At 37.0% G+C, this 16,362-nt stretch overlaps 1 protein-coding gene across 1 annotated transcript in view; it reads left to right on the top strand.

The window, feature by feature from the left end:
- Positions 1-1,804: 1,804 nt before the first annotated feature.
- LRIG3 (leucine rich repeats and immunoglobulin like domains 3) overlaps positions 1,805-16,362 on the top strand; it is a 29,857-nt gene continuing 15,299 nt past the window's right edge. Inside the window, exons 1-3 of the mRNA XM_063446960.1 lie at positions 1,805-2,322; positions 12,703-12,774; positions 12,918-12,992. Of these exons, the coding sequence (XP_063303030.1) occupies positions 2,054-2,322; positions 12,703-12,774; positions 12,918-12,992 (416 nt within the window). The 5' untranslated portion in view covers positions 1,805-2,053. The remainder of the gene's footprint in view (positions 2,323-12,702; positions 12,775-12,917; positions 12,993-16,362) is intronic.

Below are 16,362 nucleotides of genomic sequence, written 5' to 3'. Positions count from 1 at the left end.
AACCCTGGCAAGTAGAAATTATATTAAAATAATACAAACCCATGTACAAACCCATGTGCAAACCCATGTAAAGCTCCCTAAACCGAGGTATATAAAAAGAATAGGGAAAGACTATGCACAAGATAAAGGAGATATCTAGTGATATTATTTTTTTTATAATTTTCAGGGTAACAGAGTGGTGAGAGGGATCCTCTAGTTTTCAAAGAGTTCTTATGTGTTGACACTGAGATGTGTGCTATCATCCAGTATGAGATAAAGCAGATAACTAGTGACACACAACGATACACCATGGGAACATAGCACATCCAAGTTTTATCTGAATAAAGATGGTAATGGAGTCACAATTAAGGATCTAGATTGCCAGGGATGTAGCAGAAAGTGAAAACAAAAAGTTGGGTGGATTGGCAGAAATAAACTTTCACTAAAAGAAGTAGTGAGGAAGTAAAATAATTAGTTACTGAAAAGAGAACTCGGAAAGCACAAAATGGTGTTACAAGTTGTCATGGTCTTCAAGAAGAAGATAGTGACCCACCATGTTATATGTCATAAAGTAGTTCAAAAGATTTAACAGGAAGTATTGGCTTTTAGATTAAACAGTGATGATCGCATTGTACAATATTGTCATTCTGGTTTAAGTAGGTCCAGTAGAGTGAATTGAGAGAAAAGATAATATTTATAGATATTAATGGCTGAAACATCGACAGTGGAGTATGCACACTGTCATAAGCTATAAAAGCAGATATTTTGCATTTCAAAAAGATCAGTTGCTTCTGTTTGTTGGAATATTATATTTGTGTCTTGAATTGCACTGTGGCATTACAGGTACGGACACTTCGAGTGCAGAGCCTCACAAAATGATTTTTTGTGAAGCCATTTTGTGAATGAGGAGCTGCAGACTCTCTCAGTCAGTCGGCGGCGCACCTCTTCAAGGCTTCCTGATTCAAGCATTGGACAAAATTGAGAGAAAAGGGGCAGAGCTAGCCAGTGCTGGTTTCAGGGGTTTTTACCCTTATAGGTAAGCTGGCACCAATGACCTCCTGACACAATAAGAACCTTGTTTTGATGAAGTTGCTATGGTGCCCATTGTGTCCATTTTAGCTGTAGTGGTTCCGGTGATTATAGTGTTTATTTCAAAGAACATTATGCGGGAATGGCTAAATACTGATCTCTCGGTAGTAGCAGGACCACGTCATGTCTTGCCAGCCTTAGAGCATCATAGAGAGTTGTAGTTGAAGCACACCTGAGAATGTATCTTTTTACTTATCCCTTTTGAGGGTAGTTTATGTAAAGTGACAGATGATTGAAGGCAATTAAATTAAGGTGACGTATTAAAAAACAAACATGAAATTATCTTTGAGATCTCAATGCTAAAAAAAAACAAACAAAAAAAACAAAACACGACGCTGGAAGACAGTCTGATAATGCCTAGTGACAGCAGCAACTGATTCGTTTTTTTATTTTATTTTCCACTTTTCCAAATTCCACCCCAAACATTAAAGCGCTTAATTCAAGTCAAATAGCTTGCAGCATTTCACCCCTCCTCATCCTCCTGCAGCTAAGGGAGAACTCTTCTTAGCAAAAGAATCCTTGCAGCCTAATCAGTGCTTATCAGCAATCTGTGTAATCTTCACATTGAGAGGTGTTAGGTGGAGTATTGTAAATCTCTTGCCTTTTCATGGCTTTTCTTGTCTTTCTTGCTCACCCTCCCCCCTGCTCTGAATTGGAGTACTTGTTTTGGTCACGTGAGGGGGGTTGTTCCAGCAAATCAGCACAGAGCCCAGCACTCCCCCCTCCTAGCCAGAGGGACACAAGGGGGGGAAGTTTACTCATTTGAGCTGGATCTTTTTTCTCGGCTTTACCTGCCAACCTTTTTTTTTTGTTGGGTTTCCCTTTGCATTACTTTGCCCTGCAGTGAGAGACATGCAAGGAGCCCAGGCTCGGACACACAGGGTTTACTTCTAGATCTGGAGACTTGATTTTTGTTTTTGTGCTCTGCTTTCTATCTGGAATTTGGTTGTTCTGGGGGGAGAATAGGGGCACTCGTTCCTGGGGAATGCTGCGGAGCGCCTGGCTGGCTGTGGGGAGGCTGCAGAGTGCCAGGCTGGCTGTGGAGATGCTGCATAGCGCCTGTCTGGCTATGGGTTTTTTGCTGATCTTCTCTCTGGTCCCAGCTGTATTGGGTGCAGGAGGTTCTGGACTCCGTGTGAGGAGTGTACCCAGCTCCTGTCCCATTTACTGTCGCTGCCTTGGGGATCTCTTGGATTGCAGCCGAGGAGACCTACATCGGGTGCCTGAGAATCTCCCTGAATGGGTAGTGCAGCTGTGAGTATTATGTATTTATTTTAAAAGTGTTTTACCAGGAAGGATACATTGAGATTTCTCTTGTTTTTCAAGTATGTCCTTGGACGCACAAACCATGTAATGTAGGCACAAAGTTAACTTAGCCATTGCTCTCCGGTTAAAGGGAAGCAGCATCCCTCCATCTCTAGCTGGGCTTGAGGGTTTATTCACTAAACTCTGAATTGTATCAAAGTAAAATGTTAATTAGGAAACTCAGGCTACAAGAGCCAAAATGTGACTAAAGCTGAATTTTTCCAGGTCTGCTGTTTTTGCCCATTTTTTATGAAATTTTTGCCATTTTGCTGCAGTCTGGAGTCTAATGAATAACCCCTTGGGCATGGAGTCAGACCACAATGCATTATTTATAAGATGCCATAACATTTCACTGTGTTTTACAAGTAAAACAATTCACCTGGCATGCTGCATATAACATAGAGCAGGGTTGGGCAACCTTCAGCACTCCAGATGTTGTGGACTACATCTCCCATAATGCTATTACAGCCATAATGCTGGCAAAGCATCATGGAAGATGTAGTCCACAACATCTGGAGTGCCGAAAGTTGCCTATCCCTGACATAGAGGCAACTTCAAGAGTTTGGCTTCACAGTGAAGGGTCTATTCACTAAACTGAGTTCTGAGTTCTGAGTTTGAAAACCGAGTTCTAACATTTTGGCCAGAATTAGCAGAGTTGGGAAAATATATAAAATTAGGCTAAATTGAAATAACTTTAATTTGCTAGTTTCAAATAAACGTAGTAACTTTTGTTTAACTGTGAAAATTACGATTATTATTTTATGAGACAAATTATTACAAATTTTGACAGGAACAATAGGCTGCCGAGGACCCTGCTGAAATGAGTTTACAATCTAGGATCGGTCTATGAAAAGTAATCTTGGGGCAATCAGTGGGGACATACCATTGGTTTCTATGGTGACAGCTCCAGTTTCAGAACTTTGTCCCAGGATATTTCTTATTGCATAAGCCTCAGTTTGCACATTTGTCTGTCATAGCCTTTTATTTTTACTCTATCCTGGAAAATATATATTTTCTCGATTAATTTTATAGGTATGAATTAGCTTTTTGTTCTTTAGATAGCTATGATTTTCTCCACCCATGTGTATAATTACTTCCTATAGGCCATAACAAATATTCAGTTCTCTTTCACTGGTTACTTTTGCAATGATTTTTATTTTAAAAAGTCCGGCCTGTGTGTCTGACCCCGGAGTGAAGCCCAATCAAAGAAAACTGTTAAAACTAGTTCCCAACCATTTGACTCATCTTCATTCCATGAGTATTGCCCAGCTGAACCAACAACATCTGCAACTAATACAACCCCCATTTCTGTCAATAGAAGAGGCATCCTACTTCTAATGACTTGGTGCTAAGAACTGATTCTTATAATGACACTTTGTACTTTGCATTCATTTCTTGTGGAAATTTCAACATTTTACATATCATTTTCAAGGTGTAGTGTGGTGTTAAAACCTTAAAGCCCATGGCTGGTTTAAATCTGATGCATTATGGGTAATATACACCACGTCTGTGTAGAAAAATAAACAACCAATTGGCGTTATTCACTGACTCAGGAAATGTGGACAATTGAGGGGGAGTTGTGGAAAGACTTAAAATTTCTAGGTCAAAATAGTTGAATAGGAACACATTTTTGAATTCTAGCTTTTTTAACTTTCTGCTAGGTTGACAAAAAGTGTACAATGTTTAGCGATTTATTGAAGGCTTATGTTCACTGGTTATTCATGACTTAATGATCACTTCACGCGGTTTACATGATATTACGTTGTTTAATCACAGGTATCTGTAGATTACATAGTTGAATAACTTACTGTGTCAGGCCTTTCAACAGGTTCTCTGGACTTTTTTTGCCCTTTCAATGTGTCAAAGTATCTTGGCATTCAGTAGATTAGCGTAGGACAAAAGGCATATAAAGCGTGCTTTAATTTAATGCGCATATTGATTGTCACCTAAAGAGAACTCCAGGAATCTTTTCAGAACACTGCCAAGTATGCCCCAGCTTATATTTGATTTATGTTGTTCTTTGTCATACACATTTTTATGTGCTTTGGCTCCACCCACATTACCCACTTCTTAGAGGAAGTAGTAAGACACCTAGCAGGACATGTACAACTACATGTTCTCCTGTAAACTCTCAATCGAGTGGCTGTCAGCTGCTTCTATGTATTAGCAGCAAAATCTGTTCTTTATCTTTTCTCTCTCTCTCTTTTTTACTCCTTTTTTTTTTTTTGTCAGAAAAACCTCAAGGCACTGCTTTCTTAAGGATGCACACATTACTGTCCATGTTCTATAGTTCTTTTACAGACTTACATTGTAAGGAGGCCAAAACTGGCTAATAGATCTCAGCCATTTCCTGGTAGAAGATGATGTCACTAGAGAAGGGTTAGGGCTGAGAGGTTTCTGGATAAAAAGAAATGCAGGATTTTTTTTTCCTTTCCCATTAGCACAGCAGGGATTGCCTTTTTTCTGTTTCCCAGAATACAAATGTAAACAGAGCATTTAATTGATAACTATTGTTAAAACTATTGAAAGAGTTCAGGGTTCACAGGTCCCTTTAATTGCCTTTTTACATTTTAAGGCTGACGAATCCATCTTAAAAGTTGAGATTAGTCACGCAATATAATTCTGTCCTCAACTATTTTTAAAAAATGAGAGATTATGGCCCCAACAAATTTAATTACCGTAAGTCTAAAACAGAATGTTTGAAAAGTAACAATATAATATATAATATCTACATTTTTAAACATTAATTTACCTTAAAGGGACATTCACATAAAAACACTCATATACTATCATATAGAAATATTTACTTATTGGCAAAGTGATAAATAAATGCAGCTTATGTTTCTTTCAGTCATTGCCTGTCTATCTATGTATATAAAATAAACAGATAAATGCATTCTAAGTATATATCAATTTACTATTTTTTTTTTATTCCCCAATTTCCCTTTTGCATGCATGCTTGTTTTTTGTTTGTTTTTTACGTCAGTGTGGATTACTAGTACATGAATAAAACTTAACACTTGACCATATCTAAGTCATTTTGTTATAGTTTCTCTTTTATAATATCACACCAACAAACCTGAAAACAGACTTTTAAAAAAGATCCAAACATGTCTGAAATGTTCCTGGGTCACACAAGGTAATTAAATTACTCAACCAGCTCCATTTTTTTGCAAACAAGTCATTTGATTGAAAGAAAACACGGGATTGGCCACTCTGGTATTAAAGGAGCAGCAACATTAAATGGAATCCCACTACAAGGCACAAGGCCTCTCAACTGCAAGGGGATTATAGGAGTTTTAAAACACGAGAGGCTAAAATGTTGCAGTTTCTCAACTGTAGCTCAATCCTGTAGCTTTCTAAAACAGAGTACTGAAGCTTGGATAAATTGCTTCTTAAAGGACCACTATAGGCACCCAGACCACTTCAGCTCTATGAAGTGGTCTGGGTTCCAGGTCCCCCTAGTTTTAACCTTGCAGCTGAAAAGATGCAGTGTTTACACTGCAGGGTTAATCCAGCCTCTAGTGGCTGTCTCCCTGACAGCCACAAGAGGCGCTTCCGCGATTTACACTGAGTAAATTGCACTTATTTGACGCTGGACGTCCTCACAGACCTCCAGCATCAAAAAAGATCCCTATAGGAAAGCATTGAGTAATGTTTTCCTATGGGAAGGCTTGAATGCGCAGGCGCCTCTGGCCGCGCATGTGCCTTTGGTTCCACTCGGGAGTTGACGCCGGCGGTGGAAGAGAGGTCACCAGCACCGAGGGAGCTCGGCGCTGGATTAAGGTAAGTGGCTTAGGGTTTTTTAACCCCTTCAGCGCCAAGGGAGGGGGGCCCCGAAGGAGGGGGGCACTCCAAGAGCCTATAGTGCTAGGAAAACAGGTTTGTTTTCCTGGCACTACAGGATCCCTTTAAAGTCTCTGTATGGGGGAAGGTAAAACGTCTGCTTTATGGTATAAAGAGAATGATGTCTAGAGTTTACCATTGAGAACTTTTATGGTCGGGTTTTATTACTGTTGAAACAAATGCAAAGTTGAACATTTACAAGAAGGACTTGTCTTTTATTAGTAGTAGCTCTAGTTGTTGGCAACATGCATCATTATTTTGTTATTAATTTATCCAAATCAATAATTTTATGGTTTTAAGCCACTCTTGCTTTTCCAGAGACCACTTTAGAAAGATTTGATTTCTTTGGTCTTCTGTCTTAAAAATGTGAGCACTGCAAAAGTAAAAATTCACCAGTATGCTGTCTCAAATGCCAAAGGCATAGGCGTAAGTCAAAACAAAATGGCTGCTTCCATGAACAAACATCTACTATTCATCTAAACATAGACATTCTTTAGAAAAATGGTGATTGGGCCCTAGGTTTACTAATGTATCAAAACTAGAACATTTTTGTTTAGTTTTTTTTATTCTCTTACAACCCAGAAGTTACTAACCTAATTTCAGGCAAGCAAAAAAAGGAACTTGTTAAGCATGCATATTCGTGTGCTTAGGTGCAAATATGTAAAATGTTCCTCCTGTCTCATCTGACTAAATTCTTGAAATCTTCTCATTTCAATTGATTTTTCATTTTGTTGCATTTACCAAATCTTGATAAGGGGTTTAAAGTTAAACTAAGCAGGAAGGCTTTCAATTAGTTGTGGCTAATTCTGTTCAATTTACCTCATCTGGAGGTCAGAGTGCTGTATTATTCATGAGGCTGAATTATTGTATTGACAACACATGGGAACTAGTATTTGAGAGTTGTTTTTTTTTCTGTGATAAAGAAGATAAGAGCAAATATTTTGTGAGAATGTGATGTTTTATTACATAAACAGAATTATTCACTAAAGCTCGCATTTTTGAGAATTGAAAACTAATTTCCAGTTTTAGGCCAATTTTTTTTTTCAGTTCAACTGAAATTTCAAATTCGTTGTCAATTCCCCACATTTCCTACTTTCGTGAATAACCCTTGTTTTATTATAGACTACTCTTTTTAATATTTTGTGTTTGATACAAGAAGAATTCCAAGTGTAAATACATTTGAACTAAATACTAATTTCCTGTAAGCACCCATTTGGGTCCCCATTTATTTTAATTTTTTTTAAACTTGCTGTTATTTAATGTTTTCAAACTTTCTATTAAATCTACTCGGAGCACTTCTAAACGGCCTAGTAAACAAAGCCAGTTCTAAAGTATAATTTGATTCTTTGAAATATACACTGGTTTGCTATTCTGAAACCTCAAAGACGAACAGTTTTGTGTTTTTAGGTGTTTTTTTTTGTATTTTTTCAAGTTTTTATATATATTTTTTTTATACCTGCACATTTGCCATTTTAAATAGTTGAACACACTTTTTTTATATAAAATAAACAGATTTTGAAGTCTAGTGTTTTCGAGTCAACATTCCTTGCATTCATTTAGAATAGCTGCATCTGTGTAAATAAACGTTGAATGGAATACAGAAACCTTCGGTGTTTACTTAATTAACAGCTGTGACATTTGGCCCCAAAGTCACAGGCCTACATCTTGGTAGGTGTGAGCAACACATGTGGTTTGGTTGTGTTTGAGCAAACATGCTTAGTTTTTTGCTGGACATAAAGTGCTAATAGATTCTGGTAACATTAAAATATTCATTAAGTGTTTGGACAAAATCGTCCTTAATTCCTTTTTACACAATTATTTTAACACTTTTCCCTGCTGTGTATTGTCCTCTTTAAATTACCCGAACAGTCAAGCTATAGTTCCTAGTTTACATCCTTCCCTCCCCCCGTTTTGAATATTTAAACATAAGTACAGTTTTAGCATTCCCTTGGTAATATCCAAATTCCTGCTTTAAGAAAAATCCTTTTTAAGGCTTTCATAACACCTGCATATTTCTGGTTAGCTCAACACAGAAATATTTTTCTCCAGTTCAGAAATGTGCATGCGTGTATAATCCGCGTACAATTTCACTATATTGTGAATTGTGTAGAAATGGCAAGTAAATGTTACATGTTAGGCCACAATTATACATAATTCAAATTTTTGTGAACAGTCCTGTGTGTGTTTTGAGTGATACATTTCAAGAATATATATAGTTATTTGCTAAACCGTGAATTGGCAGGTTTTGACGAGAGGGGCCACACCACAGTGGGCCAAGGTAAATGTGAAACCTTTGGAAAATGGTTTTACTTTTAACTGTAGGATCATGCCAGGGGACTCCTGACACCATAACCAGTATAGTATACCTTAGTGGTTATAGTACTTCGAGTATTCCTTTTAAGGGAAAATTGCCATCTTTTTATTTTTTTAATATATTCATTTTGGAATGCATACATACAAGTAACTAAAGATCACGTTTCAGTGTGTCTCATACCTTACACTTGCTCGTAAGAGCTGCCATCTTTAGAGGGATTTGGTTATCACCATATCCAACTACAGCATATTGATGCGGCTATGCAAGGAGTCTCTGGTGCAGGCCCTCCTTTTTTTGTTGTTTTGTTTTTGAAACTATTTTTTGAGTTTGAGGTTTCAACTGCAACCTGGCTCTTCAGAATAATTAAAAAGAAAAATACTTCCCCACTATTGGACCCAAAAGATGAAGGCTTCTTACTATGAAATATGCAATAGTAAAGATTTAGAATTTTACCGCACTTGCTATGGACTTCCTTTTCCTTCTGTTCTTATCAGCATGGAAGGAAATTATAAACCATATATTGAGTCAGCCAACTTAATTGAAATTCCATAATGTGATGACACTTTGTTTGTAAACAATATCGAAGCATCTTGCTTCATACTTTTTGGACCCACCTTTTTGTTGTACTTAATTTTTACCCTTCTTTAGACGCTATTTGCAAATTATTCTATCCAGCTCATAAATTTAAATGATTGGTAAATTAAGTGTTTTTTTGTTTTGTTTTTTTTTGGGGGGGGGGGGGGAGTTGTGCGTGGCTTTCTTCATGTTGCACTGTAAACCGTTTGTTTTTTTTAAGTGTTAAAAATGTCTAAGTCTACTTGATGTATAATAGAAGTTGTTATGCTTGTGGCTGAATTGATAGATTCCAGATGGATGGGGGATTAAGCTGTGAGTGAAAGTGTCTGGCTCCACTGTGGTGCTCATGCACAACGGCATTGGTAACTGATGTTTAAATTTCACCCTTTGCATGCCAGGGCAGTGAGCCATGATTTATACACGTGCCAGATGTTCAGAAGGGAAGGGGGGGATCTGCTGGTTTTAGTGCTCTCTGAATCCAAGAGAAAAAGAACACCCACATCTTTGGTTCATAACTGAAAGTTGGCTTCCAGTTGTAAGAAATGTTACTCAATAGGAAAGTCGAGTATTCTATATAATTTATTTTATTTTTTTTGGGGGGTGGGGTGGGGTCTCTCTCTCTGTGCACCTCACACCCAAGATATTACAATAATTGTGGTTTACAGTAGTGCACCTTTGACTTTATTTATTTTGTCTTTTAAAATACATTTTTTTTTCCTGCAAACTGAGCTCTTAGCTTTATAGATGTTAATGTTGACGCACATGAGTGCAGTGTTTATTTGTGCTTATCAGTTTGTAATGCCATACCTCCCAAGTGTTCCTGTTTAAAAGAGGCAGTCCCTATATTCAACTAAAATCCCTCTGTCCCTGATTTTTATTCTAATGTCCCTCTTTCGTTGGTGCTCCATAACAATAATACTCACAGTAATGTGTTGTTAAACTAAAATAAATGTTTATAGAAATCAGTCTGTGTAAATAAGATACATCAATTTTTGTTAGTAAGTTACCTAAAATTGCTTAGAAGAATCTTGCTTCTGTCCAAGCCCCCACTTTTGTAAGTTTTAAAACATTGGGAGGTTTTATGGTGTTCCTTAACCTGTTTAGAGACCCTCTTTTTTAATTTGTAAGTTCCTAAATGTAGCTTTTTTCCGGGAACCACAGCAGATCTTCCTCCAATGAAGTTATCAATCCTGGTGACTTTTGGTCAAACAGATACTTCTCATAGAGAAGCATTGGATGCACACACCGACAGCATCCACCATCAGTTCACTTTGCACACTGATTCTGGACATCAAATAGATCCGGTTATTGAATATATTTGTGACACAAGCTCCTAGTGACCGTCTGTCGGAAAGATAGTTGTAGGTGCGAGGACTGCAAAATGTAAACAATGTCATTTCTCAGAAGGATCTCTACAACTTCACTCAGGTGAAATATGCTGTACTCGAGTAAACTATTTTTATATTTTAGTGGGTTCATGCTATTTCTAATGGTCTTTGGCGGTACTTGTGTGTTTTATTCATCCGGTGCCCACCCAGTGACATAAGTGGGACTCTACTGTAAATGGGGGGGGGGGGGGGGGGGGAAGCATGGTGTTCCTTTTGGCATGATTTCAGAGTATGTGGATGAAGAAGTAGATATGTTATCTTTTAAGATGTTGTTGGATTGTTGAAAAGTGTAATTGCCCTGCAGACCATGTTTAGAAGAATCCAGCACATCTACAAAGCTATGCAAAATACACCCTTAGTTCCTCTGGAATGGTTCTGAGTGCTCCATTGACCTGTAGATAACATCACTATAAATGTTTAGTGCTTCACAGTGTAGCTGTCAGCACAACTAATGAAGCAAACATTGTGTTGTTTGGAAAAAACAGTATTTTACCTAGAAAATGCTCTTAGCAAATGGCTTTATCCTATCACAATATATTTTAGAATATGTGTTGATCGTGGTCCCTCGTTCACAGTTTATTCTAAAATTACATTTTTAAATCAGAGCTATCTTTATATTATTTGCATCACCAATCTTCATTTTGATCTGTTTATTTTAATCTATATTTGAGAACTAATCTATCTGTATCTTAGTTTAATCTATCGATAATGGCCAGGTTATTATTGTAGCCTGCAAGTCATGCATCTAAACAACATCATTGTTGGGAACTAAATGGCTTAAAATCGGTCCACTCCTTTTCCTTTCTCTCTATGTATGCATGGTCGTAACTAAAGAAATCCTGTTCTGGATATTCTTGTAGGCCGGAGAAATGATTGATAGATTGTCATGTTTATTTGAAATGCTTATATATCCTACATTCTTTGGACAAGACTTAAAAGTGCTGCCTTGTAGCATGTGTCATTCATGTGCACCTGGTGATCATTTAAACAGTGTACATTCTGGTAGGCATTACTTTCCATACTGGCCTGATGGTGCCGAATTCACGAGTGTCTGTAAAATAGCCATTTGTCAACTCTAGTGGCAAAATGACTCCTCCTAACCGTCACTGGAATTGAGAGCCATGTGTGGGTGGAATGTACCTCCAATCCGGCACATCCAACCAAAGTCTGCATGGATAATGTGAGAATCGCAGTCGAATTGTGTAATCTGAAGGATACAAAGCTGTTATGAACCAAGCTGATCAACACCGTTATTTGATGACTACTTTGTTAGTGTTCAATACTGCTCTTGTAATGCAATGTGTATTTATTTTTCTCTACGTTTTTGTAAAATGTTGAATTGCCAATGGAATAGAAGTAAAATATTTAATAACTTTACCAAAAAAAAAACAGGGATCCATTATGCCACAGTTTTCATTCCATTGTACAGGACACTATTTTCTCAAACCTATATGCAGATTCCTCTCTCTCTAGGCACCATAATCACTTTATATCACTGACGATTATCCTCCTTCTTAGCCATACCGTTAGCAGGATAAGTGGAGACACTATGCTGGAGGTCACACATTCAGTGCTAAACCAATTGAAAACTGTTTAACACTAAACAATGAGATTATGTCTGGGATTCCAGGCACCATAACAACTTCAATGGAATTAAGTAGTTATGGTGCCTAGAGAGTCCTTTTAAAATCCTTACATTATGCTATCTTACTAAACCATTGTAGAAATGGTTGAACTGTAGATGTTTAACCTAAAAGGTCTCTTGCTGGTGTAATTACTTTCCTAAAAGGTTATATATTGTTTCAGGGCAACAAATCTGCACATCTTAACAATAAAACAATTCTCTGGCACAAATGCATTCACTTGTATGTTCAGTTTTGCGTTACATGTTATATTTAATATATCTATTGAATCATTTTGTAACATGCTCAAAATAGGACAAATTTAGTCATGCTTACCGTAATTTTCTTTTCCTGAATATATTAATGGGGGCATATTGTAATGCTGCCATGGATTGACAAGGACTAGGGAAAAGTTAGTCATATGTGATTTTCTTTGGTGATACATCCATGGCAGCATCACAAAATACCATGCTGCTATGGATTAGACAGCTGAGACGTGATTTAAAATACATTTCATTTTTAATGATAAATTGTAAATATATTTGCTTTTGCGATTAATTATTTTGGTTCTTTTAAATTTTAGGGACTTGAGCCATAATAAACTATCTTCGATCAAAGCCAGCTCCTTGAGTCATCTCCATAATCTCCGTGAACTGTAAGTATTTCATTAACATATATACTTAATTATTATATAGAATATTTATTATAAGTATTGTCTCTGTATTGTATTGTCTCCGGTGTATTTTTTTTTTTTTTTTTTTAAAGATCTTGGCTAACTCTCTGTTTTTCTTTAATTAGACGATTAAATCACAATCAGCTGAAAAGCATGCCGGATCTCGGTCCACTGTCTGCCAATATAACTCTCCTGTCATTGTAAGTAATTCATAATTTATTGTTTAGCCAATAAGATCTCTTAATGACTTGCCTATTTGCATTATGACATTATTTGATAAACTTTGATCAGTGTACCCTTCTGTGATGACATGTACTCATTTTTTTTTGTTTCATGCATGATCCTAACACTCCCCATTGATTTTTGTGACATCACCAACTTCCTTCTTGAAATATCCCTTCCATCACATATTTATACCATAAAGTCTTACTAAGTGGAATCTAAAAAAAGTAATACTAAGAGAGTTGAAAAAAGACCGAAATTATTTAATTGAAATTTTCCATTTTTTTTTTAAATATTTACCATAGTATCCCACCCTCCATGCATGAATTATCAAAAAGTTCAAAGTGAATTTCCGATTTTAGAATAAAACAGATGAATTGAAAACTTCTCAAAGTCAGCTATCAAATATATTCAGTTTCACTATTTGAATCTAGAATTTGAAATCTACATGGAACTCCTGCCAATTCACACTTTAGTATAAAGGTTTAAGGATGTTTTCATCGTTGATTTGTCGTGATCTAAATACAGAATTGCCAAGTTGGGAAGTATTTTTAAATTAATACGTTTAGCATGCTTTTTGAAATTCTGTTTTCAATTCATTACTGTTGGGTGTTTAGTGCATAAACAGAATAGTTTAAAGCAGTGGTTTCCAATCCAGTTCTCAAGGCTTCCCTACCAGTCCAGGATTTAGAGATTACTTAGTTGTATCTAAGGTGCTTTTAGAAAAAGAAGAAAAAAAAAAACACCGTAGACACAACTAGGTAATCCCTAAATCCTGGACTGGTAGGGGAGCCTTGAGGACTGGTTTGGGAACCACTGGATTAAAGAGTAAATTGCTGATGCTTTTTCAGGTCAAGATGACCAAATTGGAAACGTAGCTGGAAGATTCTTGCAGTACTGATGTTTTGCATCATCACAAACATTGCAAGGTGATATTTGCTCTGTATTGTCAAGGAAGTCGTTGACTGTAGACTTTGCAGTTTCATAGCTTTTGTTGTGTAGATTGTGTCATCGTTTACAAGGAGGTCTGTAAATTCTTTGCCATCCTGTCCTTAGCCTTTCCACTATGTACAGACAAAATATCTTTTAGAGCTGAAGGGAAGGAGGGAGCGTTTGAAAACATGTTGCTCAAGGCTAATGAGCCAGGTGTAGCTAGCTAGTTATAGGAGAATTATTCAAAAAAGGTTTTATTATCTTAAAGAGGTACTCCAGATACCACACAGATTGAGTGCAGAGTATAACACGTTGGGTATAAATGTAATTCATTAGGCATTTACAAAATGTTGATCAACTCTGAAATTATGCTGCATCCATATATATTAAAATCATAGTTAAGAATAAGAAGCAATCCTTGTATCCATGTAAGCTTACGGGACCTAAACACATCAGCTATTATTCTCAGCCAGCACAAGCCTGGCTGGTTTAAGTCTTAGATGCAACTTCTTTTGGGTTTTTTTTTTTTGGGGGGGGGGGGGTTTAAGCAGGAAAATATATTTTTAGAACTCTTATATTATACTTATATTTATATATTTGAGCATTTATTTATATCATACTTGAATAACTAGTGACCTATGGGAAATGCTATTGGCTGAGAGTGGTCCATCCAAGTGGTGGCCACTCTATTAGATATATCTAACCTTTTTTTACTCAGTTGATCAGCCATGTAGCGGCACTTGGTACATGCATCATTTAGATATGGTGAAGATGTTTATTTGTTGTTTGAAAACAGAATCAAAATGATCTGACAAACTGTGTCCATGGTATGAATGTTGGTGCCGGGCATGATGGCTCTGGCATCTCTGGAATGGCAAAACCACTTGGGATTTCTAATCGTCACAGTTTCTAGATGGTCAGAGGAGAGTGGTCTGACTTGTTCAAGCTGGCCGGTCAGAGATACTCAAATGAACATTATTTATAACAGTTCTGTACAAAAAGACCTCTGCAAATGTATAGTGTGTCTGACAAACCTTGAAGCAGAAGGACTACAGCGGTGGTGTAGCATGTCCGTGAAGCTTGCTCTATTGTCTGCTAATAGACAGGAAAAGTGTCTACTGGATGACTGAAGACTGGAAGAATGTTGCTTGATCTGATGAAACTCAATTTATTTAGCAACATGTGGAATTTAGGGTCAGACATTGGTGCATACCATATGGCCAATGCATACAGCTGAAGTTGGCCAACTAGGGTTGTCGTGTAATGGTGTGGGGAATATTATTATCAATAATAATAATAATTCTGCAGTGTACCTAAGCATTGTTGTTGACCATAGTCATCGCTTAAGGGACACACTGACTGATTTTCAAATGGATACTACCAGCTAATATGCCGTACATCACAAATCACTCAAGATCGCAAACTTGTTCTGTCAATATGCCAGACTTAAGCTTCAAAAGTTTGGACAAGCTTGCTGATTCCTGGTGTGATGTTGCAGGACCTTAACATTTTCTTTTATTCGAAGTCCACTAGAAAGTTTTCGATGTCTTTAGAGTTAGAGAAGAAGACTATTATATTATTAAGACCTTTGGAACGGATGCATTACAGCAAAGGTTTCTAAATATTTGGTATCTTAGGTAATGCTGGATATTTTATTTTGACTATCGGTATTCGAAACACCCATAGGAGCTACCTCCTTGTCTTTAGACTGTTATGGGAACATCCTGATTTAGATTTCTTCGTACGATTGCAATGTTGACTTCTTCGAGAACATTAGATCATGCTAATGTTATGTAATAGTGTCCATTATCCAACTAGCTAGGAGAAAATGCTGTGCTTTATAAAGAACGCTATACACAAAGGCATCACTGTATCCCTGTCTGAATTCTAAGTGAGCACTTTCAGGCTCCAATTTAGAGGGTGTGCAGTACAGGAAATTGCTGGCCCCAGCTGCAAAAAGCCACACTGCAAAGGAAAGTATATCACTAGTTTAAATTTATGGCTTTAACACTTTGTAAGTAATTACTTTCTTAATAAACCAGCATTGTGCCCTGTTGTTTAACTCAATTTTAAGTAAATTACACCTGTAATATTCATAGCAGAATGCCTGTTTTCTTTGTTGCAATCCGTTAAATCCTTCATGTAGCTGTAATTTTTTGCATACCTCAACACCTCGTACGAAATCCTGCCTCACAGTCATTTTATGAAGTTTAGACATTTAGCTCTGTTAAGTTTTTAAAAGTCAAAATATGCATTCTTGCTTACTTTTCAACAGCAATGTTTGAAACTGCTTGCTTTGGCGCTCTTTTGGCAAAATTAGATTAGCATAGAGCTAATATGAATTTTGTTTAATCGTTCGGCTTCATGCTTTACGGTGATTTACTAAAAATGCATCCATTTAGGTGTGCGAATAAA

This window comes from Pelobates fuscus, chromosome 3 (genome assembly GCF_036172605.1).
Source record: "Pelobates fuscus isolate aPelFus1 chromosome 3, aPelFus1.pri, whole genome shotgun sequence".
Classification (NCBI taxonomy): Eukaryota; Metazoa; Chordata; class Amphibia; order Anura; family Pelobatidae; genus Pelobates; species Pelobates fuscus.
Note: the sequence above shows the minus strand (reverse complement) of the source record. Positions and strands in the feature narration are given on the sequence as shown.